This window comes from Cynocephalus volans, chromosome 12 (assembly GCF_027409185.1).
Source record: "Cynocephalus volans isolate mCynVol1 chromosome 12, mCynVol1.pri, whole genome shotgun sequence".
NCBI classification, from domain to species: Eukaryota; Metazoa; Chordata; class Mammalia; order Dermoptera; family Cynocephalidae; genus Cynocephalus; species Cynocephalus volans.
Genome location: NC_084471.1, coordinates 13,039,536 through 13,064,173, shown reverse-complemented (window position 1 = coordinate 13,064,173; position 24,638 = coordinate 13,039,536). Strand labels below are relative to the sequence as shown.

Genomic DNA, 24,638 nt, shown 5'->3' with positions numbered 1-24,638 from the left:
GTCCTCCTGCCTCAGTTTGCCTCTCTGAATTCCTCTTTTGTCCTTCCCCGCCTCAACCTTTGTTTCAACTAACACACGGCTTGCTGTTCCCTAATGTGCCACATTCTTTGGGGACTCTGTGCCTTTGCACATGCTCTTCTCCTGACGGAATGCCCTTCCCCACCTTGGCCACCTTTGAACCCCAGCTCAAGTCTCACATACCCTGGGCAGCCTTCCCTGACTTCCCTGAGGAGCCGAGTCCTGCTCAGCTCTGGGGCCCTAGCACAGTGCTTGGCACATAGCAGGAGCCCATGAAATGCTTGCTTGGTGCCTGACTCAGGGCTGGCTGGCGGGCTCAGTTGGTTAGAGGGTGGTGTTACAACACCAGGGTCAAGGTTCAGATCCATGTACTGGCCAGCCACCAAAAAATAAATACATGACTCAATGCAAGGGAGTGAGTGTCGTGCTGGTGGGAAGCAGTAGACAGGGACCAGGGTACGGTTCCCTACCAGGCTCCACTGCTAACCCCAGTGCTATCATGAGGATGTCCTAGCTGCTCTCTGAGCCTCAGTTTCCTCCCAAGGCTCCAGAAGGTGCCCATCACTTGTCCCATTCCTCACTCTAACCTGAGGGTCCCCAAACCATTGCCTTCTTGAGGTTTCTCCCATGACCTGGGCAGCTGACCTGGAGGCTCCAGCTCTTGGTGGCCACCCCTGCCTCCACTGACCCCCACCTTGGCTTTCTGGACACTTAGCGAACAGGCTGAGCAGGAAGCAGGGCCTGCTTCAGTCAAGAGCGTGGGCTGGTGCCTGGGTCCCCATTCAAACCCCAGCAGCAGGGCCTTGGATCAGGCGGCTTTATTCCACAGGGCAACTGAGCTCACCTCCACATGAGTCTAGGCAGTGAAGGCCCAGGTGGCAGGTAGAGGTGGGGCAGGGACCCTGGAGCTTCCCCACCCTTTGGCTTACGGTGGCAGCTGGCCTGCTTGGCAGGCTCCAGGGCTCTGAGGATCCTCTCCCATGGGAGCACCTTTCACCCCCACCTCTCAAGTTAGTATGGGGGCTCCACAGGCTGGAATCTGCCCTCGGGAGCTGATGCCACCCAAGCAGCCTCTGTGCTAGGGAGGGAGGTGTCTCAGACACTCCTGCTGGGACCTGGAAGCCAGCACCACTGCTGCTGAACTGTGTCTCCCCACAGACAGCAGTGGAGGAAGCAGAAGGAGGAGAGAATTGAGAGGCAAAAGGGCTGGATGTGAACCCCCAGTCGGACCTGGTGGGTCTGAGCCCTCTGGGGAAGTTTTGGCCACCAGCTGATGGCCCTACTCTCTCCTCATGCGGTCACTGAGGCAGATGTCAGGAGTCAGCCTGGAAGACAGGATGCCACCTCCTGCCTCCACAGGGCCTGCCTACCCCCAGAATACTTGTCTTCCTGCCTGGTGGGTGTCCTGGGCTCTCTGAGTCCCGAAGGTGGGCCCCAGCTCTGCAGGGAGCAGCTTGTCAAGTCAGCACCTGCTGGATCCAGCCAATCACACCTGTGATGCGGGTATAGACGCCAAAGTAGTTGGGCCGGCCACAGCCCAGGCCCCAGCTGACCAGCCCCGCCAGGAACCAGCGGCCACTGGGCACCTTGCACACCAGCGGACCACCTGAGTCACCCTGAAAGGGAGAGAGGAGAGACAGGGCTGCATCAGGGTAAGGACACACCCCCCCTCCACTTCCAGGCAAGTGGCTCTTGGATGCAAGTCCTGACTGTCAGGAATTTTCTGGGTGCGGACAAGAAAGTCACATCCCTTGAAGCTCTGCTTCCCCCTCAACCTGCTAAATGGAGAAAGCTCAGACCAGCCCTGACTGGCCTCCAGTGGGTCCTGGCTCTTGTGGAACCTTGGATGTGTGTCCCCACGCCCCCCCTCCACTACTGCCTCCTTTCTGTGGCTGGCACCCCTCCATTCCTCCTAGCGTCCTCTCCTTCATGTGGCCCTGGCCCAAGTGCCTCGTGGTGGGCAAGGAGCAGAGTGGGGTTTGAGCCTAAGACCTGCCTGCCCCTGGGTGTCTTCTGATCTGTGGCTCTGCAACCCTGGGCAACTCCCTCAACCTCTCTGAACCTCAGTCTCCTCATCTGGAAAGTGGGTACAGCCATCCCCACTTGCTGGGAGGCTTCAGCAAGCTGATGGCAGCAAAGGGCCAGGCCCTGGGGGAAGTGAGCACCACCCTCTCTCCCTGCTCTCACCCGTGCCCCGCACAAGTCACCTGGCAGGCGTCCTTCTTGCCCTTGGGGTAGCCGGCACACAGCATGCGTGGTGTCACCTGGTAGCGATAGGCCTCACTGCACAGGTCCTGTGGGACCAGCTGCACATCCACCTTCTGCAGAGCATTGCTGGTGGGGCCTGCCCGTGGGGTCAAGAGCAGAGGGCAGAGGTAAGAAGGTCTGAGGTGCCCAGGAGCCCCTGCCCTTCCTTCCACTGTTCTCCTTGAATATCAGGAGCCCCTTTCATCTCTCCTGCTCTGACCACCGCCCCTGCTAGGAGTGACACCTGCCCCTCTGCCTCACTGTCACTCCACTCTGGCTCCCCTCTGCCTAATTCAATGTCTAGGGCATTGTAGGTGCTCGCAAAGGTGTCGTTGAATGAATGAGTGAGTGAACAAACCAGTGAGAGAATCAGTCCTTGCTTTGCCACTACTCTCTGTCATCCTCTTGGACAAATCACTTTTCACCCGAGCCTCAGTTTCCCCATCTTTAAAATATTTCTACAGTCCTGCCTGCCAACAGATTGTAAATCATCATACACATTTTTAAAGCTACCACCACGAAGCCTGCAGGGCATGGCTGCAGTTATGCCAGCTGGACCTATGTTTACAGAACTGAGAGGTGGCCTCTAGGGATGGCCAGCTCTGATTAACTAAGGCAGGAAGGGGAGAAACCCCCTGTTTCTGAGAGCAAGAGTAGGAAGAGCAGGGGCTCTCTAGTCAGGCAGTCCTGGGCTCTAGTCTCTGCTCCAGTACTCTCTGGCTGTGTGACTTTGAGCAACCACTAAATGTCTCTGAGCTTTGGTTTTCCCATCCATAAAATGGCACCATATAACCCACCCCTAGAGATGTTGGGTGGATTATATGAAATCATGTTTCCCTAAAATTCAGCCTCAGTGTGGGAAGTGCTAATAAGTTCAAAGGAGCAGAGCGCTGGAGCTTGAGCATGCACTGTGGAGTCCCTGGCCTGCCCCTTTGCCGCCCACATATGACCCACGACCTTGGTTCTCCTAAATGCCCTTCCAGAAGGAAGGGAAGAGTCAAGAGGGTAGGGGCCATTGGCCCACGAGCCATATTAGAGGTTGTTTTCTTCTGTGAAATTCAACCCAGTTGAAGCCCAGGAGTAGAGGGTCTCAGGGGTGGAGCCCTCTGGCCCCCTGCCCTGCCCTCCTCCAGGCCCCACACCCATCTGATCTCCCGGTCCCCCACGGCCTGTGTGCTCACCGCCCTCGCGCAGGGCACCCCAGCCCGTGATCCAGCAGTGCAGGCCCGGCTCGAAGAAGTGGGAGCGTGCGGGCAGGCAGACGGGGCGCACGGCGGCCGAGCGCACCACAGGGTGGTCGAGCTGCAGCAGGGCCACATCGTAGTCGTGGCTGTCCTCCTCATGGTATGGGTGCAGGAGCAGGCGGCTCACCTTGAAGGACACCTCGCCCGGCCAGCGCGAGCTCTGCCACACCTTGCCCAGGAACACGGTCCACAGCGCTGGGGAGGCCATGCTGGGGGGAGGGGGTCTTCGCTCAGCGGCTGCCTGTCCCCATCCCAGAACCCTTATGATAGGCAGCTTCCCCCGCCCCCACCAAACACCTCCTCCACGCCCATCCCTTCCCTCCCCCGCTGCAGGCCATGTGGCTGGTGGTATGTGTAGTGTTCGTGGGGTCAGCCTGCCTGAGCCCCCGCCCCAGCTTCATCCCTCCCTAGATGAGTGTGTGCCTCTCTAGGCCTCAGTCTCCTCATCTGTGAAATGGGAACCACATTTTCTACTCATATGTTCTTGAGAGAATCCAATAAGACCATGTTCATAATAAGAATGAACACAGTGCCAGACACCCAACACATATTTCTCTCCTTTTGTTGCTGTACACTTCGCAGGCTGGGGCTGCTGTGAGCTCTGACGCTTGCTAGTCCTCAGGGAAGGGGTGGGAGCTGAGCAGGCAGGAATCAGCAGGCACTGGGCATGCAGACCCTTGGTCTTTCTTTACCTTGAGGGTGTGGGGAGGCAGGCATGGGATTAAAGAGAGCGAGGTGGTCAGACTCCGCACTAGAAAGGGCACCGTGGGAGGCCAGATCTGGCTGAGGGTGGTGGGGCGAGGGTGTGTTTCAGCCCCCCAAGAAGATGGGAAAGACGGACAAGGGGCTAGATAAGATTTCCCCTGGGGGCTTCCCTGGCCCTGTCCACCACTCTGTCACAGCTCCAATAGGGGGAGTGGATAGAAAAGGTTGGGGGGTGTCATGGCTTATGACCAAGTTGGGCAGTTCTGTCCTCTACTTCATCCCCAGTGTCCAGCACATACTAGGTGCACAACGAATGCTGCTGAACGAATGAATGATCGATGATCAACTTAAAGCAGAAGCAGAGCACAGAGGTTGAGCAGGGTGTCCAGAGACACAGAGTACCTTCTTGATGGAGCCAGGATGAGAATCCAAGTGACCAACAGCCAGCCCGGGGGCTCTTCACACCCTTCCCTGCGTCTGTGCAGAGCTCAGACACGCTGCGCCTCCCACCGGGCTTCCCTACCCACATCTTTACAGTCTGGCTCTCATGCCCTCCCTCACCTGTCCTCCTGGAAGCAGTGGGCAGCTGTTATCACCCAGCGGTCAGCGATGAGGGCCCCGCCACAGATGTGTCGACCCCGAACCTGGAGGCTGGCCTGCCACGGCCACTCACCCTCAGAGGACACGGCCCCGCCCACAATGCGGCTGGAGGGGCCCTGGAGGCCACAGTCTGAGGGTAGGGGAGGGAGGGAGCGAGGCCAGTGAGAAACAGAGACAGAGGAAGAGCAAAGGAGAGAGACAGGAAGAAGAGTGAAGGAGAGAGAGGCAGGCCCAGAGGCCGGACAGAGACAGACGGATGAGATTCTCCTCCCCGCCTCCCTCCCACCCGCACTCCAGGGTCCCGCGGGCAGGGCAGGCTCACCGCAGTGCTGCTCGTCAGAGCCATCCCTGCAGTCAGGCCACCCGTCACACTGTGGGTTGAGCTTCCTTACACAGCTCCGGTCCTCACACTGGAAGGTGAATGTCCCACAAGGCACCCCTGGGATGGAGGGGGCAGGGGCAGGGCACAGAAGGGGGTCTCTGAGCCCCAAGGGAGCCTTCCAAAATGAGATCAAGGAAAGATGGAGCCAGAAGAGACCAGCAGGTGACGGAGGAGGGGTCTCCTGATCACACTGGAGGGTCCCGAGTCTCCTTTAGGGTCTCCTAAAAGCAGGCCATGTTGCCCTCCCTCCCCCCTGCCCCCCTCAGACTGATCTGTTGAGAGCAAGGCCACCTCGCCCCTCTCAGACTGGAGCTCCTGACCACAGGGCCATGCCTCCCCTCTCTGCTGTGGTACCTGAAGGGAGAACTGTGCCTCCACTTTTAGACTAGGATCCCGAGAGGAGGGCCATGCCTCCCCTGTCAGACTAGGGCTCCCCCTCAGCCTGGCCGTCCTCCTGGACCCGGCTCTGCCTGGCTCCCAGCTGCTCCTCACTGCTCTTTGCCGTAATGAACTCTGTGTTCCACCATCTGGTCTTTGCCTGGTTTCTTTCCCTCCCACCCATTTAAATTTTAGCTCTTGTCAGGGCCCAGTTAAAAGCCAACTGCCTCTAGGAAACTCTCCGTGCCTGGCCTCCCCTCCCCCCAGTCTTCCCACCCATCTGGACATGATGTCCGGGAGGCTTTGGGTCAGAACAGTCGCCCATGGTGCTTCCTACTAACAGATAACCCTGGAGGGCAGGGACCACATCTTGGTGCCTTTATTCCCACTTCCTCACCCCGCCTCATCTGTCACTGGGTGGTCTACAAATGTTAGCCAGTTGGATGGATGGATGGATGGACAGATAAGACAATGGACACAGACAGAAGATTGGGCAGACTGACAAATGGATAGATTGATGGTCCAGTGGGGAGACCAACAAACAGCTAGAAGGATGGATAAAAACCCAAGTGTCCCAATAGACAGTCCAGGGACTCCACCTCCCTTCCCTCTAGGGGATGTAAGGACCAGTGGACAAACAGGTGGCCAAGGGGATCAGTGGCTGGATAGATGGGTGGAACAATGGACACTCAGGTGGCTGAGCTAACCAGTCAGTGGGTACATTGATACTTCAGTGGGTAGGGAGATAGATGCTCGGACAGGCCAGCAGGTGGATGGGTGAGTGAGTGGATGTATGACTCCATGGACAGACGGGGTCACTAGGGAGACCAGGAGATGGACAGATGGAGAGAGAGGGGCTGCCGGGTGTTCGGACAAGAGGGGAAGCCTCTGCTGAGGAAGCACGCAGAGGACGCGGGACCACCCGGCTGCGACCCGTTCTTGATGCCTGGCGCTGCCCCACCCTACCTTCCTGGCACTGCTCTTCGTCACTGCCATTGAGACAGTCAGGCTGCCGGTCACAGACCCTGGACAGTGAGATGCATGTGCTGTCCTCTTGGCACTGGAATGTAGCTCTACAAACTATGGGGACACAGAGAGGGGCCAGGTGGGAAGAAGCCAGAGGACCCAGGCTGGGCTCAACGACACCTGCAGAATGTGGACTGCACTGCACGGTTCCAAGTCTCCTTCTCAGCTGCTTTACATCTGAGCTTCACAGCAGCCCGGCGAGGTACCATTTCATAGGTGGAAACAGAAATGAAGTGACTTATCCACGGTCACTCGGTTGAGCCAAAACTTGAAGCCAGATGTTCAGTTTCCAAATATGAGGCACCTTCGCCAGCACCACGACAGGGTCATCCCAGGAGTATGCCCATCCCACTTCCCTCTCGCTTCTCTACCCACGTATTTAAAACTGATGGGTCAGGGGAGTGGGGAGGCGTCCTGTCTGGCTGCCTGGCTGGGGACCCCAGGGGTCAGAAGCCAGGATTCAGAGGGAGGGGTGTTATTCCAAGAGACACTTGGCTTGGGGGCCACCAGGACCCTGCTCCCCGTCTCCCAGGGCTGAGCAGTGGGGGGAACAACTCCAGTGAGAGTTGGCGGCTCCCAGTCTGAGCCCCTAGAATGGAGAGGACGAGGGCCTATTCAAGGGAGGGGGATGAAAGATTCCGTCGCTGGCCACCCAGGACTTCATAGTCACTGTTTTCCTGTCCTATCTTCCTTACCCTCTCTGTTCCTTCTTGGAAGGCTGGCTGGGACAGAAGGCCAGGGGTGGTGGCCTGGTGGGAAGAAGCCCTGAGCTGGGGAGTCAGAAGACCCAGGTCCCAGCTTGTCCCTGCCACTGCCCCCTGGGGTGGCCTGGGGAGGCCGCTTTCCCACTCTGTACCACGTTTGCCATCTCTGCACACGACAGGGAAGGGTCTCTACTCAGCTCAGTGCAGGGAAGGTGAGGAGAGGAGGGGCAGGTAGGTGAGAGGGCTGCTCACCACAGTTTCTCTCATCCAGGCCGTTGGGGCAGTCCTTGACCCCGTCGCAGGCAGGGACACAGAGTCCATTGACAGAGCAGAGGAACTCTCCAGGGCAGGCTGGGAAATCACAGGAGGCCGTGGAGGCCAGGAGGGCACCATTAGGACATGCAGAATCATGAAAGCCACGCAGACACGCATGCACCTGTGTGCTCCCATGCACATGAACAGGTACACATGTACGCAACACACACGTAGTATGTATGAGTGTATATACCTGCGAACACACGTGACTGCTTTACACACGTGTGCACACACAAAGCTGCATACGCTGTGCACACGCACGCACATGCACACACACTCCTTTTGTCCACCCTCATAAGCAGATGCCCACACCCCCTTGGTGGTTCCGGGGATGGCAAAGAGGCAGTGAAGGCTGAATGGGGCTCAGGGGGCCCTCGCCGTGCTCCCTGGCCTGCCCATACTCACGGTCCGACTGGTTGTACAAGCTGTAGTGCACCTGCACGCCGGGCCCCGTGAGGGAGATCTGGGAGGTGAAGTTGATGGTGATGCCGGCCGTGGCCACCACGGGGATCCTCTCAGTGTAGGGCTGCAGGGTGCGCAGGCCACACAGCCTGGGGGTGACCAGAGACGGACTCAGGCCACACAGGCCAATCTCCCAGCCCAAGGGAAAGCACAGCCCAGGTTCCTGTGCACAGACAGGGCAAGGACAGGGCAGCCAGAGGGAAAGGGAGAGCTGTACCCCCAGCTGCACTTCCTCTGTCTTTATTCCTCCCTTGGGAGACTGCTCACTCCCAAGTCATCTAGAAAGCAGCTGGTTATGTCACTCCCCTGCTCAACAACCTTTAATGGCTCCACATTGCCTGTGGGATAGAATTCAGTCTGTATTGTAGTCCCAGTCACCTATAAGCTGTGAGATTCTAGCAAGTCAGGGTCCTTCTCAGCCTCAGCTTCCTGCCTTAAAAAATCAAGAAAATTATCATTTCTGTTGACCTTGGATCTGACAAAAGGCTTCAATGTGTCAGCAGAGGCAAAAGTCCTTGACTGGTACACTTGCTGTGGACAGCAGAGGTTGTTCCCCTAGTGCTCAGTGTGGGGTGAGGGGACAGCAGCACTCCACATGCAGGCACTGTCCCTCATGCTGAGATGCTTCCACAGCCCTGGTGGCCTCCCTGTGACCCTCTGGGTATGATGGTTCGACAGTCCTTCTCCCGGGACCAATGGTATGGTGCTGATGGGCAGCACCTGCTCTGTGCATGGCCACGCCCGAGTGGGACCACCCCCAGCTGTGGGAACACTCCAATCTCCCTGTTGGACACACCCCCCAAGAGGAGGCTCTTGTTCCAACAGAGCAGGCAGGAGAGCCCCAACAGAGAAGCGAGTCCTCCCCATGCCCAGGTTGGGGAGGGAGGACAGGGGGCTCCTCCCACAGAGCATCAGGGCACACCTCATCTCACAGAGCAAATGGGCGTAACTTCACCGAGCAGGTGTAAGCACTTCCCGGAGTGGCGGGACCCTGCCACAGTGCAAACAGGAGCGCCTTTGCAGATGGGGGCAACACACCCAGAACTCAGGTCGGAAGATCTCCAGAGAGAGGTGAAGATGCCCCCAGCAGAGAAAGGAGAAGGAAATCAAGAGAGAAGGTGGGAATACCCCAAAGCATGATGGGAACATCCTGCCACCGATGCAACACCCCACAAAGCGGCTGCCTGATTCCCAGGGACCAGGCACTTCCTCAGAACTTCTAGAATGGCGTAGGCACTTAGCAGTTCAATAAATTAATCAACTAGTCAATGAAAAACTGAGGATGAGCTGTGAGGTTGTTTGAACATCTCAGGGTGGGGGGCTGGGGCTGGCGGCCTCTCCCTCATGGTGGCAGCATCACAGGGCGTCACTGCACAGGGATTCTGAGGTTCTCACAGCAGCTCCCCGCAGGGAGGGAGGAATTGTTCTTACTCTGTTTTATAGATGAGGCTCGTGGGGTCAGAGCCCTCTGCCTCCCCCTCATCCTCCAGGGGTCTGGCTTAGACTCCAGCATCCCAATAAGTCTTTCTGGCTACAGTGACCATGCTCTTGCCCTTGCACCCACTAGCAGTTCTCAAAGTGCAGCCTCATTCTCTCATAAGGACCCAGTGGAGTTTTGCAGTTGAAATTTCCAGTTTTCCAATTGAATGCAGGTACAATAGGAGGATCGAGTTGTGGTCTATCACACCAGTTATTAAAGAAATTTGCAAAAACATAAAACAGCAATACTCTTGTCACTAAATGGTTTTGGTTTGGGAAAATTATTTTTTCATAAAATGTTATTTATGTTACATGTAATGGGTTTGCTAATATTTTAAAGGAATTAATAAATATTTTAAATTTTTTCTCAGGTTTAATTTCTAATACTGTAAATATGGATATATAATCTGTACAAGCAAAATCTCTTTAGGGTGTTCAATAATTTAAAAAAGAGTATCTTGAGATGGGAAAGTTTGAGAACCCCTGCCCGACGCCAAGATTCCCACAGCCCCAGCTGGACCAGACGGGAGAAGGCACCACTAGGGGGCGCCCCCAAGCAAGCCTGGCACTTCTTGCCCTTTTAAAACTAAGGAAATGTTGGTTTTTGTTGTTTGATTTTAAAGTGGATAAACAAATGTTATCATAGATTTTTAGCCTCAGAGAATGGCCCCAGGAAGTGGATAGGGAGCTAGGGGCTGGGAAATACTGGGCAGGGGACACGAGTCAAGTGCATCCTCATAAACTTAGGATTCAGGGACCATGGGGCATTGTTCCCACACAGTCACGGGGAAATTGTGGAGAGACAGGGAAGGAACAGAACCTGGGGATGGAGGGGAGTGGAACATGTCAACCTAGAGGAAACCACATCGAGGGCTGCATTGTCACCCCAAGACTTGGGCAGGGGCTGTAAGGTACCAGCACCTGCCAACAGGATATTCTGTCTATTGGCATACGGGAGAGCATCCCAGCATCGGCCGTGGCTGGCAACAACCTTCCCACAAGGCTCAACCTCTCAGCCCAGGACACTTTCTGGCTGGGGCAGCATCTGGTTCTTACTCTGGAGACCTGGGGTCAGGGTGGAGGTGGCAAAATCCCTGGGGCAGGGCTCTCTTTAGTAGGGAGCAGACAAGATTTTAAGGCACAGGCTGCAGTCTAGTGACTCAGGCTGTCAGGCAACTTAAAGACCGTCTGTTTAGTCTATGTAGTGTTAAAAAAATTATTTTTAAATTAGTTGCTGGCTAATTTCACATAATCTAGATTCTTGTTTCTCCTGAACAGTAAGAAGCTCCGGACACACTGGTTGGAACAATCAGGCAAGCTGAGCAGCCTATTTACTGGGTCCCTACCTCTCCCGCTCTCCCCGACGCAGCCTGCCTCACGGAGTTTCACACTGGCCTGGCCCCTTGGCCCGTCAGTGTCTGGTTCCTGCTGCAGAGCCTTCTGGGGCGGGCACCCATCCTCTGGCTCTCCAATTGCTCCAATCCACCAAGTGCTCCTCCAAGCCTCTCTAAGAAGCACCAGAAGTCTGACAGCTGTGGAACCTGCCCTCTCATCTCAGCCACAAGTGCTGGGTGGCTACAGGCACATTTTAGCATAGTGTGGCCTGCCTTGATTTCTCACCTCTCTGGCTTTGGGAAATTTTTCCTTCTTGTCTCACCCAGATGGTAAACAGGGACTCTGTCAACTTTCCTCCATATCAGCAACTCCAAGTGGAGGAATTCAAGAAATACTAGATGGATGGATGGAAGAAAGGAAAGATGGATGAAGGAAGGTCAGACAGGTGGATGCTGAACGCACACACACACACACACACACACACACACACACACACACACACACACACACACACACACCCTTTCCTGAGGACAGGTTAAAGAGAAGGAGGTCGGAGAAGACAACCACTAAAGAAGGGAGGACAGCAGTGTCGGATGTGGAGTCAGGGCACTGGATCTGGAGCTTTGGAGCTGAGTTTGAGACCCGGCTTTGTCACATGAACAAGTTGTGTGACAGCACGCCGCTCAACCACAGCAAGCTTCAGTTTTCACTTGTAAAACAGGGGTGATAATATCTCCCTTGTGGGATGTTCTAAAGGAATACATGAGAAAATGACTTGGCAAGCATGCTGCTGACGTTGTCAGGCTGTGAGCTCATCTAGGGCAGCAGCTGGAGCTCTGCCTTCAGCAGGGCCAGCACCCAGCATGAGGTCTGATGCTCGGCGGTGCCCAGTGAGCACTGGCGGTTGCAGGCAGCCCTGGCTACCCGGGGACTCGAGAGCAGGAGGGCCTCCCCACAGCCAGGCCAGGCCAGGGGGCTCCAGCAGCCCTAAGAGGCCGGCAGCAGGGAGTGAGTGGAAATGGTTAGGCAGATCACAGGAGAAGTGACATCACAGGAGAGGAAGCTGGCGGGAGGCAGGTTCCTGGAAAGGGGGAAGCCTGTGCTGTGGTGGCGCCTGGAGAGAGTGGGTTCTGCGAAACCCAGCAGCCAGTGGCCGGATCTCACAAGGTCAAGATCCTCCACCTCCCCCAGGCCACTCGGAGGCAGAAGGCCTCAGCCAGAGTCAGGTGACAGGGAGAAAGCAGGGAGGTCGAGGGTCGGGGAGAGTCCAATGACATGCCCTAGGATACCCATTCAGTGTAGGGGCCCAGGCCAGGCACCAGGGGTTAAGACACCCTCTCCCTGACCCACCCTCTGTTCCTCCCCATCAATGGCCATTCTGGGCCAAAGGACTGTGCCTCCCCCTCCTTACAAACCTCATGCCTAAAATCTACCCTTCCCCAGACCTCTTATGCCTTTGCTACCCACACAAGCAGATTTTCCAACAAATGCTCATTCAAAGAATTTCCCAACATCTGCATAGAATGATCATTATCAAAAATGATAACAACTAGAGGAAATTGTTGGGCCAATGCTTACAGCTTGCAGGTACCACCTCTGCCATCCCTTCCACACTCAGACATGGGCAGGGGGATGTGATTCACTGCCTCGGACCTTGGACCCTTAAAGAAAGTCTGAGAAGATAGAGCTGGGACTTCCCAGGCTGCTCTCGGAACTGGAGAGGGAGCCACAGAAACCGACAATTCTTCTACCAGGATGACAATGGATTGGTTGGGAAAGCCTTGGCTAAGTAAACAGCTGACCTTGGCTGCTCAGAGCCTCAGGAGGAAGAATCCAGGCAAGCATGAGCACTCGTGTATGTACATGCACACAGACACGCTCACGTGGACCCACACGCACTCTGGATCGGACTGCCTGGCTCCACTCTGACTTGATGTGCTAGGCGACTTCGTGCTAATTACTTCACCTCTCTGGGCCTCAAGTTCCTCAGTGATCTATGAAGGTAGTACCTGCTTCCTCTCTGGGTTGTTGATGCTGAAGAAGTTGGCATTGTAAACCCTCAGCTCGATGCCCGCCGGCGCAGAGTGAAAACCAGGCATTAATGCGTGGTTGGTGCCAGATGGAGCGGTGCTTTATCCAGGCTTGTGTGGGCCAGTGTTCTCATCCATTATCTCATTTAGTCTTCCCAAGGGAGAGGGGTCTGTTTCATGCCCATTTCTCAGATGAGTTACCTGAGGCTGGGAGAGTTAAGTCCTTGCCCAAGTAGGAAGTGGAGGAGCCAGGTTTTGAGCCCTGGTCTGTCTGTCCTCGACACTTAAGTTCCTTCCACCTCAGCAGCCTCATTTGGAATGACACTTCATTAGGAACTAAGAAACACCACTTGTTTGAGGGACAACGTCTTGCTGATGGGTAAGTAGTAACAGATCGGGGCCCTGGACTGGCCTGACACCCCTGTTTCACAGATGAGGAAGGGGTGCACCCAGAGTTCCATACAAAACCCAATAGCCGAGTCCCCTGAGCACCATCCATCCACACCCCACCACAAGGCCAGGGGAGACTTGGAATGAGAGAGGGGAGGGTGGGGCTCTGGGTCCTGCCAGGCCTCACCCCCCACACCCATCCCCACATTTAAAGGCAGAGAGACAAGGATGAGAGGCCAAGTCCTCAGCCCTGTCTAGGCCTCAGTTTCCCCACCTGTACAATGGGTCAGGATTGGGCTTGATGGCCAGTCCAGCCCACACAGTCTATAGTTCAATTGTGCTTAGAGACACTGGGGACAGCTCCTCTCCCCTGATGGAATATGTCATAGTGCCTAAAATTCCATGATCACAGCGTCATTCCTTTTGATCAAGAATTTCCCCAACCATGTTCCACATTTAAAACATCCCCATCATTACCTGAGGGAGGCTCATGAAGTCCCTAACACCCCAGTACCCAGACCCTTGCCTGATGATTTCCAACCACATCAGGGAGCATGATGTGGACTGTCCTGTGCCTTCTGTCCGTGGCTGGTGGTGGGTGTGGAGAGGCCCTGACTCTGGACCCATAGGGGCACCATCTAACTCCCCTGAGCCTCGATTCCCTTTTCTGGGAAATGAAAATGACGCCACTGACTGCACAGGTTGTTGGGCCAATGATCTGAATGCCCCGTGCTGAGCACCTCACTCTGTGCCACCCGGCACCTGGTGCTGGGGCCCAGCCTCTGGCAAATGGCAGTGCCATGAGGTGGGAGGGCAAGGGATGGAGTGTCAGACCCGAGACTGCTACTCTCCTTCCTAGGCCTCTCTGAGGTAGCAGACTCTGCTCTGGGGTAGGGTGGGTGACAGGAAAACACGTTATCACCATTCCCAGAACCGTGAGTCATGGGTCATCCCAGGGCCATTCTACAGGCTCCTGAGCTGAGGGGTGAGCCCAGCCATCCTCAGCCTGGGCTGGTATTGAAGCCCAGGGGAGCTCCAGGAAGGACCAGGGCAGCCATGTGCAGAAATGCCCCCCACTCACCTACCATGTGCTAGAAGATGCCTTCTGCCCCCCAACAGCACAGGCCTGGGTCACACCACCAGCATGTCACCCCCAACAGCACAGGCCTGGGTCACACAACCAGCAGGTCACCCCCAACAGCAACAGCACAGGCGTGGGTCACACCACCGGAATGTCACCCCCCAACAGCACAGGCCTGAAGTCATACCACCAGCAGGTCACCCCCAACAGCAACAGCACAGGCGTGGGTCACACCACCAGAATGTCATCCCCCAACAGCACAGGCCTGAAGTCACACCACCAGCAGGTCACCCCCAACAGCAATAGCACAGGCCTGTGTCACACCACCAGAATGTCACCCCCCAACAACAACAGCACAGGCCTGGGTCACACCACCAGCAGGTCACCCCCAACAGCACAAGCCTGAAGTCACACCATGGACATTTCTTCTTCCTCCTAACCACAGTCCCTGATAAGTTGTTTAAAGCCTGAGGAGGAGGAAAGAGTGAGGCAGCACTGCCAGGCCCGCCACCTTTTGTCTGGATTACCCTTTTGAATAGGATCAACCGACAAGCAAAGTACACGTTTTGGTGACTGGGGACAGGAACTCCCAAATCCAAGAATTCTAGAATTCTAGCACCTTCCAATTTTAGCATCTTCTACTACTGGGATCTAATACTCCAAATCTGGGAAGCCAAGAAATCAAGAATCTTGCATGTTAGAGTCCCAGCTCATTAGGTCCCCAGAACTCCAGGGTTGGAAGGGAGGCCGAGGCCCTGTCTCTGTGCGGTGTAGAATGTCCTCTCTCGCATCCCTGACAAGAGACCCTGCTCACGGCTTCAGGTGGGGAAGAGTCTTCCCAGCTCTGCAATGGCTGCTGCAAGATGCCCTCCTCTCCCCAGATCTCTGCTCCTTCTCCTCCTTCTGCTCCCCTCTTCCCCCCGCCCTCCACTCTAGACATCATCACCCACACCTGAGCCTTCCTTCTCCCCCTGTGGGATGCACCTGCACAGCGTTGAGATGCAGAGTCTTCCATCTTCAATGTCTCCTTCCTTGGATTTGCTCCTTCCCTCCTTCCCCCACAGACACAGGAAAAGGAATCTGCACCCTCCATCTCTGTCCCCCGCCCTTCTGCCCACCCCAGTCCCTGGAAGCTGTCAGGACCAGCCATGGCCTCTGGGTTGCTAGACCCAGTGGGCGTTTATCAGTTCTCGTCCTACTGACCAAACCCCACCTGCAGCTGACCCTGGTGACAGCTCCTCACTTGCCTGACTCCACCATCTCCTGCCCACCTCCCTGGAGGGATGCACTTCCTTGACAGAAACTTTGCTACCAGAGGGGCCGAGGGCAGGAGCAGGTAACAGGGTGGGTGCTCTGCAGGGGATGCGGGGGATACAGGCGCCCCTGATTACTGCATCCCCCTGTGGAAGCAGTCGGGTGACAAATATGGTGTCCGTCTCTGGCTGTGCAGCAGGGCGCTGGCACTCGGGAAGAGGTGCCTCCGATTGCTGCTCTGCAATTGGGCTCCCCAAGGTGGTTCCCCAGTGGGGGAGGGAGGACAGGAGGAGACTGAGGGTGGGTACCTCCTGTTCTGGATCGTCCACTGGCCCTGGGTACATGGCAAGTCGTATTTCTGCCTCCGAAGTGCATAGGCGTCAAACCAGAGGGCCAAGCCGTAGTCCAGAGATGGCACCTGGGAGGGAGGAGTGGGTCTTCAGGTGGCCTGTGGGGTGTGGCCAGGTTGGTGGACCCACCTCCCTGGACAACAGAGGGAGAAGGAGGCCTAATGACACAGAGCACTGGCTGGGGCTGAAGACTCTGTCACTGAACAAATAGGCACCGCCACGATCAACAGGGAGAGCTTGACCATGAGCACTGGCAGGATCAGGACCCTGGGAGGACACTGCCCCCTCCCATCCCAGGTCCTTGGCAGCCCGTGGGGTGCTTTAGGCAAGTGGGGCCTGAGGCTCACCGTGAGATGCCAGGAGCAGTGGGTGCTGGGTGAGTAGTAGCTGGGGAAGTATGGGGTGCTGAGGACGCCCTGCAAGTCCAGCCGGCCCTCCAGCGTCAGGTTCACCTCGCAGGCTGGGCCAGAGAACAGACCGTTACACAGCGTCCCTTGGCCCCAGCCCCGCTGCACCTCCCATCAGGCAGGGGGCAGCTTGCAACCCCACCACCCACCACCCCTAACAGCAAAGACTAGTGGTTGAGTGTCACTGTGTGAACTTGAGCCTCAGTCTCCCCATCTGTAAAATGGGGGTAACAATAGTACATACCTCATAAGATAGTTGAGCAGATTAAATAGACATAAAACACTCAAATGGCCTGGCACGTAGTAAGTGCTCAGTAAATGTTAGCCATTGTCAGTAGTGGTACAGCACTTGGCAGCTGACAAAATGTGTTTACAACTGTGCAGGCCTCACAGTTACGGCAGCTGGGGGTGGGACAGCAGTTCCCCTTTCAAAGATAAGTTTCAGAGAAATGGCTTGGTCGAGGTCACACAGTGAGAGGCCGAGGGCTCAGGGACAGAAACATCCTTGGCTGTCCTGGCCGTCCTTCCAGGAGGCCAAAGGCCCTAAAACCCCTCATTCCTCTCCCCCTTGAGCCTGTGTCAGAGGCTTCCGAGAGACGCAAGCCAGCCCCGGCACCTACTCAGCACCCCAGAAGGGCCAACTAGGGGCCTGGGTCACTGTCAGAGACCTCAGGGGTTGACCCAAGATGGGGACTGACACTGAGTGGGAAGGAGCAGAGTGCGGGGGTGGGAGATGCAGCTGCGAACAACCTGTGGGCTCCTATTTGCAGCCCTCCCTTCCCGAGCTCCGGAGATGGCAAGGTTTGCTTTGCTGGCCCAGAGGCATGGCTGACCTGGCCCAGGACAGCCATCCCAGTGAAGGCGGGGTGCTCTTACTGGAAAAGGGGGTGGGGGAGGGAGATCCAGAAGCGGGAGGCAAGTGGGGGGCTGGGGAAGGGTCAGTGGGACAGCCTGGTGGAGAGCTGATCTGCCAGACCAGTGGCCTTGCCCTTGAGGTGCCTGGAGGCCGCCCCTCCCCAGAGTGCCCTGCACACCACACCTTCGCTGTGAGAGGACCGCCTGGGCTGGACCTGAAGATGTTCAGGGCAGGGGAGAGGCTGGGGAGAGGACACGTGCATCCTGGCTGGGGGAGAGAATCAGAGAGGAAGGGGGACAGATAATAGACCTAGAAAAGAGACCTGAGAAGAAGGGAGGAGAGAGAGCAGTGAGAAGTGAGGGAGAGATGAGAGAGGAAGGCAAGAGGCTGGGAAAGGGCAGGGGTGGAGGGAAGATGAGGAATGGAAGTGAGAATAGAGGAAGGAAGAGAGGGACCAGGTGGGGGCGCAGAGAAGAGGAGCTTCCAGAACCTTCCCTCCCTCCCATCCGATTCTCAACTAGGGCAAAGAAGGGGAAAGGTGGGCCCAGGAAAGGAATCTGGGTTTCTGCCGCTGTCCTTCCCCTCCCCCCAGGGAACCTGACCCCTCACCCTGGAAGGCCACGGGCTGCACAGAGAGCACGAAGGGGTCGTAGTAGCTGTGCAAGCCTTTCTTCCAGACCACCGCCATGACAGCGCTCGACGCCAGGACCTCCACCACGGGCTCCTGGCGGCTGCAGCCATAGACCCTGGCAGAACAGAAAAGAGTGGCAAGGGCAGGGCTGGGGTCTGGGAGGGGCGTTGGCAGGAAGAGCAGAAGGGCAAGCTGCTGGAGGGACAGAGGAGGGGAGACCCGGAGTCTACGCATCTGCTTCTAGGCTTGGCTCACCTACCAGCCTGCTGTGTGTCCACGGGCAGGTGTCTGCCCCTCACTGACCCTAGGGGACTGACTGCAGGCCCTCTGAGTGTCAGACCAGCTCCTCAGAAGACTGAGGCCAGGAGGTCACCCAGACTTCTGGAGCTTACAATTCAATTATGGCAGCTGAGTCCAGTCAGCACCACCAACCTGTGAACCCTGAGCACTCCTGGAAGGGAGATCAGACTGGCACCTGCAGGGACCACCCCCTCTGCATACACTCTGCCTCTGGCCTTGTTCTGGGCCAATAAGGAGAAAGCAGGTATGTGGTCTGTGACCCCCAGGTATGCCAGGAATCTATCCAGAGCTTGGTGCCTGGGAGACTCAGAACAAGTAACCGTATCTGAGAATTCTAGACTTTTAGAAGTCTGTAATGTGAGCCCTGAATCAACAAACTGCTTCACTTCCAGGTGGAGAAACTGAGGCCCACTGGCAGTCTCTATGGAGATGGGCATGCGCTTGACACTGCTTGTGACAGCTGGTGCCCTCCTCACATGTAGGTGTCCCCTGGTCTGCCCATCTCAGAACAAGTGTGCCCCCGGCTCCCCTTCACCCTCTCGCCAACCTCCACCAAGCTTCCCATTGTCTCTGACAGAACTCTCTGGAGTCCTTGCTGATCCAGTGGACCAATTCACAGGAAACTGCTTCCCCTAGAGGGGGCAACCCAACATCCAGCAGCAGTTTACTGCATGCCTACCCTGTGTCGGCCACTGGGCCTTGGCAGAGGGAGCAGGTGTCACTGGGGGAATTTCAGGCACCTGGGCAAGCGAGTGACTGAGCTCCTGCAAACACAGCCTCAGAACCAACTGCCGCACCTGGCTCCCTGCAGGCCGGCGGAGGAAAGGCATGGATTATCCCATGGAGTTTCTTCCCACTGCTGTGGTGCCCACGTCTCCCGCACCAGTGCCCCCCACCCTCACACACACCCACACCCCCCTCAGCCTCACCAGCTCATCTCCTCCGGGAAGTAAAGACAAGATATTAGGACTAAGGGGGACCTGGAGGTCACCTTTGATGAGGGCTTCAGCTCTTATTGTTGGGGATTTACTTTATACACTTAGCAGAGCTCTTGTACATAAAATGTGGAACACACAGAAACAAACCACATGGTTAAAGTTGGGTGAGGGTCCCACCTGCTGCTCTGTCTTGCCATCACCACCAAAGTCCCCCCTCACCCCCACTCCCCAGCATGGCCCTGTGGTGTAAGTTTGAGGACCCTCGATCTGGCCTGACTGGTCATTTTAGACCTTCTCCAAGGGTCTGAGGCAGAGTGAGCTGCCCAGGTGCCACAGTGAGTAGGAACGGAGCCGGAGCCGAGTCTGTCAGCCTGGGCCCCTCCCCAACAGCAGGCTGGGGCGGGGGGCAGGGGAAGCCCGTAAGTGCCGTAAGTGTCTCCACCCTCCCCGGACCTGGAAATCAGATATTGTCTGGCTTCTCTGAGCTTCCCAGAGCCCTCCAGGAACCCAGCCCACGCACTCCCCAGATTGAGGTCAGCAGGCAGCAGGAGGGGTGTGGATGAGTGTGCAGCCTCAGAGCTGGGGGCGGGGGTGGCAAGAACCTTCGCCCCGCTCACCCTCAAGGACTGCCCTGGATCTGAACATGCAGGTCCCAGCCCTGCCCGCCTGGAAGCTGGGCACGCCCCAAGCGAGACAGAAAAGGCACATGCCTGGCGCCTGGCACAAAGTGAGCGCTCTGTAAACAGTGACTGACAGAGCATCTCCCCCGCCTCCTGCAGAGCCTTGTAGTCCAACTCCCCTTTCCCTACCCTGTGGGGAGATGACCAGGCTCCTGGAGGCCAAGGCCATTTCCAGTCCCTCCTCCCACCCCACTCCACCTGCCCTCTCATCTTGATCACTTCCACACTCCACACCATATCCCATGTCCTAAAGCCCTACTTCTCTGCTCAAGAACTTTCAGTAGCTCCCCACTTACCAAAGGTTATAGTCCAAATTGCTCCTGGCACTCAATGCCAATTAGACTACCTACAATCATAGCAAAAATGGCTAGCATTTACTGGGCACTCACTATGTGTGAGGATCGTGTCACAGGTAGTCAGATTTAAATCCTCACATACGTCTGGCTGGTTAGCTCATGTGGGGGAGCACGGTGCTAGTAACACCAAGGTCATCGGTTTGGATCCCTCTACTGGCTAGCCACCAAAAAATTAATAAATAAAAATAAATCCTCACAACAACCCTGCAAGGAAAGCATGATTGTACACCCATTTTACAGATGAGGAAACTGAGGCTCGGGGAGGTAAAGTACCCTGCCTTAGGTACACAGCTAGGAAGCAGCAGAGCGGGCCTTGAAGTCCAGGCTGCTGCAAGACTCTGAAATATTCCAACAGGCCATGTTGCCTCCCAGAGCTGACCTTAGGTGTCATCTGGAACAACTGCTTTGTTACAAATGGGGAAACTGAGACTCAGGGAGGGGAAGGGGACTGCCCACGGTAAACAACCATTTCCAGCGCCCTCTCCTCCTCCCGCTCTAGGCTGGCCTTCCTGTCTCCCAGTTACCCAGGCCCAAGCTCACACAGCCCCTCGTCTCAGGTTGCTCAGTGTGACATTTGGCCCCCACATCACCCACTCCCCTTTCAGCCCTTCCCCTGCCCACCTTCCCAGGGACTCACGAGGTGATAAGCCTCCTCTCCAGGGGCCCGGCCGCGTCGTACATAGCCAGCCGGTCCCGGCACTCGGCCAGTGTCCACTCCAGCCGCAGTTTGAGTATGAGATCCTCGGGGCCCTGCAGGTGCCACAGGCAGCTGGAGGCCAGCTGGTCGGGCCTCTTCAGCCGGAGGACCTGGCCCTGGCCCACGTAGCTGTAGCGGTAACAGCCTGGAGGCGGGGAGAGGGGACAGACCCCCTGACTGCTCTTAGCCAGAAAGAGAGACCCAGGTAAGCCGGCCCTGCAAGGTCCTCTCCCAGCAGGGGTGGGGCAGGGGGTCCAGCCAGATGTGCTCTGCCCCACCTTTCTGCTTCCTGCTGCTTTCCCTTTCCAGCCTCCTCATTCACTGTTTCAATCATTCATTCACTCAACAAACTCTGACTGAGCTCTCCATGCCAGGTGAGTGCCCCAGACAAAGGCCAGTCATTGCCAGGGAACGCTGAGAACAGTGGGGACAGATACAGAAACAGGTGGGAGTGGCTTGGGAGGTGAGGGCTCCAGCCCTGCCTGTGGGTCAGTGGTGTCCCAGGGGTCGCAGTGTGAGCAAGGAGGCAAGGGTAAGCAGGGGAGCTATGAGGAATCTGAGCACAGGGCATGTCTCGCAAGAGAACAAGATGGAGACTGGAAAGCAGGGCCCAGATTGGAGCCAGGATGGGTGCTGCTTTCTCCTGTGGCCATGGGGAGTCATGGCAGGTTAGGCAGGGCTCGCCTCCCAGGTTCTCTGGCTGCAGGGAGCAACGTTGAGGAGTCTGCAAGACCAGGGAGGCAGCCATGTAATAAGGGGAGACAGGAAGAAGGTTTCACTTCAGCTGGAGAGGAGGGCTCTGGGGGGCAGCCCGGGGTGGAGGAAATGAGCTGCAAGCCGATGGTAATGAATCAATGAGAAGAAAACAGGTTGTGTGTATCAAACGCTTGCTGCATGCCAGGAACTGAGCGAGATACTCTACACACATCTCACTTAACACTCACAACAGCCCCATGACATACTTCCTATTACTGTGCCCATTTTACAGACCCGGGCCAGACAGATCTGAGTTTGCTTAAGCACCACCTAATCTTTCCTGGGCCTTGGTGTTCTCATCTGCACAATGGGGACAATAACACCATCGCACAGGGTCGTCACAAGGCTTAGGGATGATACATGTTTGAGTGCTCTGCATAGTGCCTTGCACACAGTAGGTGCTCAATAAAGGTCATGATGGTTCTTCTTTAGGGAAAGTATGGGGGAGAGAGAGAAGGTGGAGCTGGGGAGAAAGTCCTGTGACTTGTCACCCTGCAGCCAGCCCCGCTTGAGGCTTGGGCCTACCCAATCTCATGGCTGCCCACGCTTCACGCACCTCCTTCTCCATCACACACCCCCACACCCTCACACACCCCACACCTACACCCCTGCACTCCCACACCCACACCCACAACCCCACACCAGGGTGCCTCCTTTCTTACGTTTAATCCATGAGCTTTTACGTTCAATCCTAGAACTTTCAGAGTAGTACCACCTACTCCATTCATTCATTCAAAATAGTTATTGAGCACCTACTATGTGTTTGATCCAGGCACCAGGGTCCCACAATGGACAAATATTATCTCCCATGGAGTGTATAGTGTCTCATTAAAACCTCACCATAAGCCTGTGTTGCAGGAGTTGGGCATTCTGCCAAGAAGCAGTAGAGATTTAGGAATGAGCCCAGGATGCGGGAGGCAGCCTGGTGACTCTGAATTATAGTCCCAGCACCACCAGTTATCAGCTGTGTGATTCTGGGCCAGTGCTCAGCCACTCTGAGTTCTGTCACATGGACACAATACTAATCCGTGTCCCACCTCCTTCTTTGGGTAGTTCTAAGGACCAAGAAGGCAGCAGAGGTGACCATGCTCTGCTCTGCTACTGCTGCCTGTTGCTTGGCTCCCGCGCTCTGACCCCTGGCCATTCTGACTCCCATGGGAAGCTGACCTCCTAGGGACAGACTTCTGATTCCTGTCTCAAGAAGGGACAGGGCCTCTGGTATCTTCCTCCACCAGCAGCTGGGGAAAGGTGCCCAGCTCTCCCTAAATGTTTGTATTCTCTAAATTTTGCTGTAAGCTGATGCTTTGCTTTTATAATTACTCTTTTTTTGAGGCTAATTCAGTGGACAGGTATGTGCCAATCTTCTCTGTCAATCAGAAACACCTCCAGGGAGCCTGGCAGCTCTGGCTGCTGAAGAGAGAAAATGATCACACCCTGTGCATTCTCCTCTCCTGGCCTTTGCTCATGCGGTTCCCTCTGGCCAGAGTGCCCTTTCCCTTCTCGACCGCAATACATTCCTACCTTGCCCCATGCCTGAACCTGACGCCCCTCCTCCAGGGAGTCTTCCTGAATCCCCCAGTCAGGAGCAACTCCTTTCTCCTGTGGGTTCCCAGCACTCTCTGCTGAGTCTTCAGAGATATGCTCCTTTCTCTGCTTTGGATTGTAGCCCCTGGTGACCATCTCTGTCCTCTGGCAGAAGGAGTCTCTCTCTCCATTGCCCCCGGGGCCTCTATTCTAGCACTGGCACTTGGTGTTATGAGAATCTGTTTATGCATCTGTCTCCCTCATGGGGCTCAGGGCTCCTCCGAGGGCAGAGGTGAGGACACGGTCATCCTGGTGTCCCCAGTGCAGGCATGGGGCCTGAAAGAAGGGCTTAAAAATTCTACTTAAAGGATTTGAATTGTCACCCCCCCTTAGACTCTGCTCCTGGAGGGCAGGGCTCTGGACATGCCCCGTTTACAGAGCAACTGCCAGAAATCAGGGGACATCGGACTGCAGTGCAGTGCAGAGGTGTGTGGGCACGCGGTGCAGCAAGCAACATGTGTACAGTGCAGAGTGCGTTCACACGTGGGCACACATACACAAAGGGATGCAGCACCGGTATCACCTACTCAGTAGGCCCGGCCAGGGCCTGGCAGGATGGTGGCTTGCACTAACTAGGTCCTGCCCCTCCTTCTCTCCAGCAGTTCGCTGTCCCTAGTCCCCCACTGTGATGCAGCAGAGGGTAGCCCCAGGGGCTATTTAGGTTGGCCAAGCTGACAGAAGGGACTTTGCTCCTCTGCGACCTTCCAAAGAAGGGTTTTAAAGCAGAGAAAATAACCAAAAGCTAAGGTTTTCATTTGCAAAAGCTGGGTCCTTCAGAGGATGAAGGTTTTATCTGAATTCAGGGGCTTGTGCACCTAGAGGTAAGCTGTGCAGAGGATCGGCTGCAGTTCTCAGGAGCGAGGCGCCCCCACCCCGCAACCCCACCAGCATCTCTTGGGGCTATGAATTAAAATATAGCTTCGTGAGCTTCATATAAGACCTGTGGACTCTAATTGGAAGGGGAATGCCAGTTCTGTATTTTTAACTTACTTTCTCAAGTGTTCCTGGGAGCCTCAGCATTTGAGAACCACTGCTGTGAACCACAGAGTAGGGAGAGGCTGGCCGGTTAGCTCTGTTAGTTAGAGTGTGGTGCTGATAACACCAAGGTCCAGGGTTCGATCCCTGTACCAGCCAGCCACCAATAAATAAATAAACAGAAATCACAGAGTAGGGGGAGGCCATGAAGTTATAAAAGCCATCCTCCTGGTTATTAAAAAAAAAAAAAATTATCCAAAATGTCAAAATAAAGCAAAAAGACTACTGTACTGAGAGCAAATGGCAACACAATACTGGAGCAGAGGCTCTCCATGTGGTGCCCTTGGGTCCCCAGACACTTTCAGGGGGGCCTCAAGGTCAAAGATATTTTTCATAATAATACTAAGGGACATTGTTTGCCTTTGTCTCTCAGGAGTGCACAGTGGAGTTCTCCAGAG

The 24,638-nt window shown here is 55.9% G+C and overlaps 1 protein-coding gene across 1 annotated transcript in view; it reads right to left on the bottom strand.

Moving 5' to 3' along the window:
• Positions 1-1,475: 1,475 nt before the first annotated feature.
• Positions 1,476-24,638, bottom strand: part of TMPRSS6 (transmembrane serine protease 6) — a 31,802-nt gene continuing 8,639 nt past the window's right edge. The window contains exons 6-17 of the mRNA XM_063076062.1: positions 20,806-21,010; positions 17,873-18,009; positions 16,348-16,460; positions 15,959-16,068; positions 8,025-8,170; positions 7,557-7,655; positions 6,541-6,654; positions 5,137-5,253; positions 4,776-4,944; positions 3,447-3,718; positions 2,226-2,362; positions 1,476-1,634 (exon numbers count right to left, since the gene is read on the bottom strand). Coding sequence (XP_062932132.1) covers positions 1,476-1,634; positions 2,226-2,362; positions 3,447-3,718; positions 4,776-4,944; positions 5,137-5,253; positions 6,541-6,654; positions 7,557-7,655; positions 8,025-8,170; positions 15,959-16,068; positions 16,348-16,460; positions 17,873-18,009; positions 20,806-21,010 — 1,778 coding nt within the window. The remainder of the gene's footprint in view (positions 1,635-2,225; positions 2,363-3,446; positions 3,719-4,775; positions 4,945-5,136; positions 5,254-6,540; positions 6,655-7,556; positions 7,656-8,024; positions 8,171-15,958; positions 16,069-16,347; positions 16,461-17,872; positions 18,010-20,805; positions 21,011-24,638) is intronic.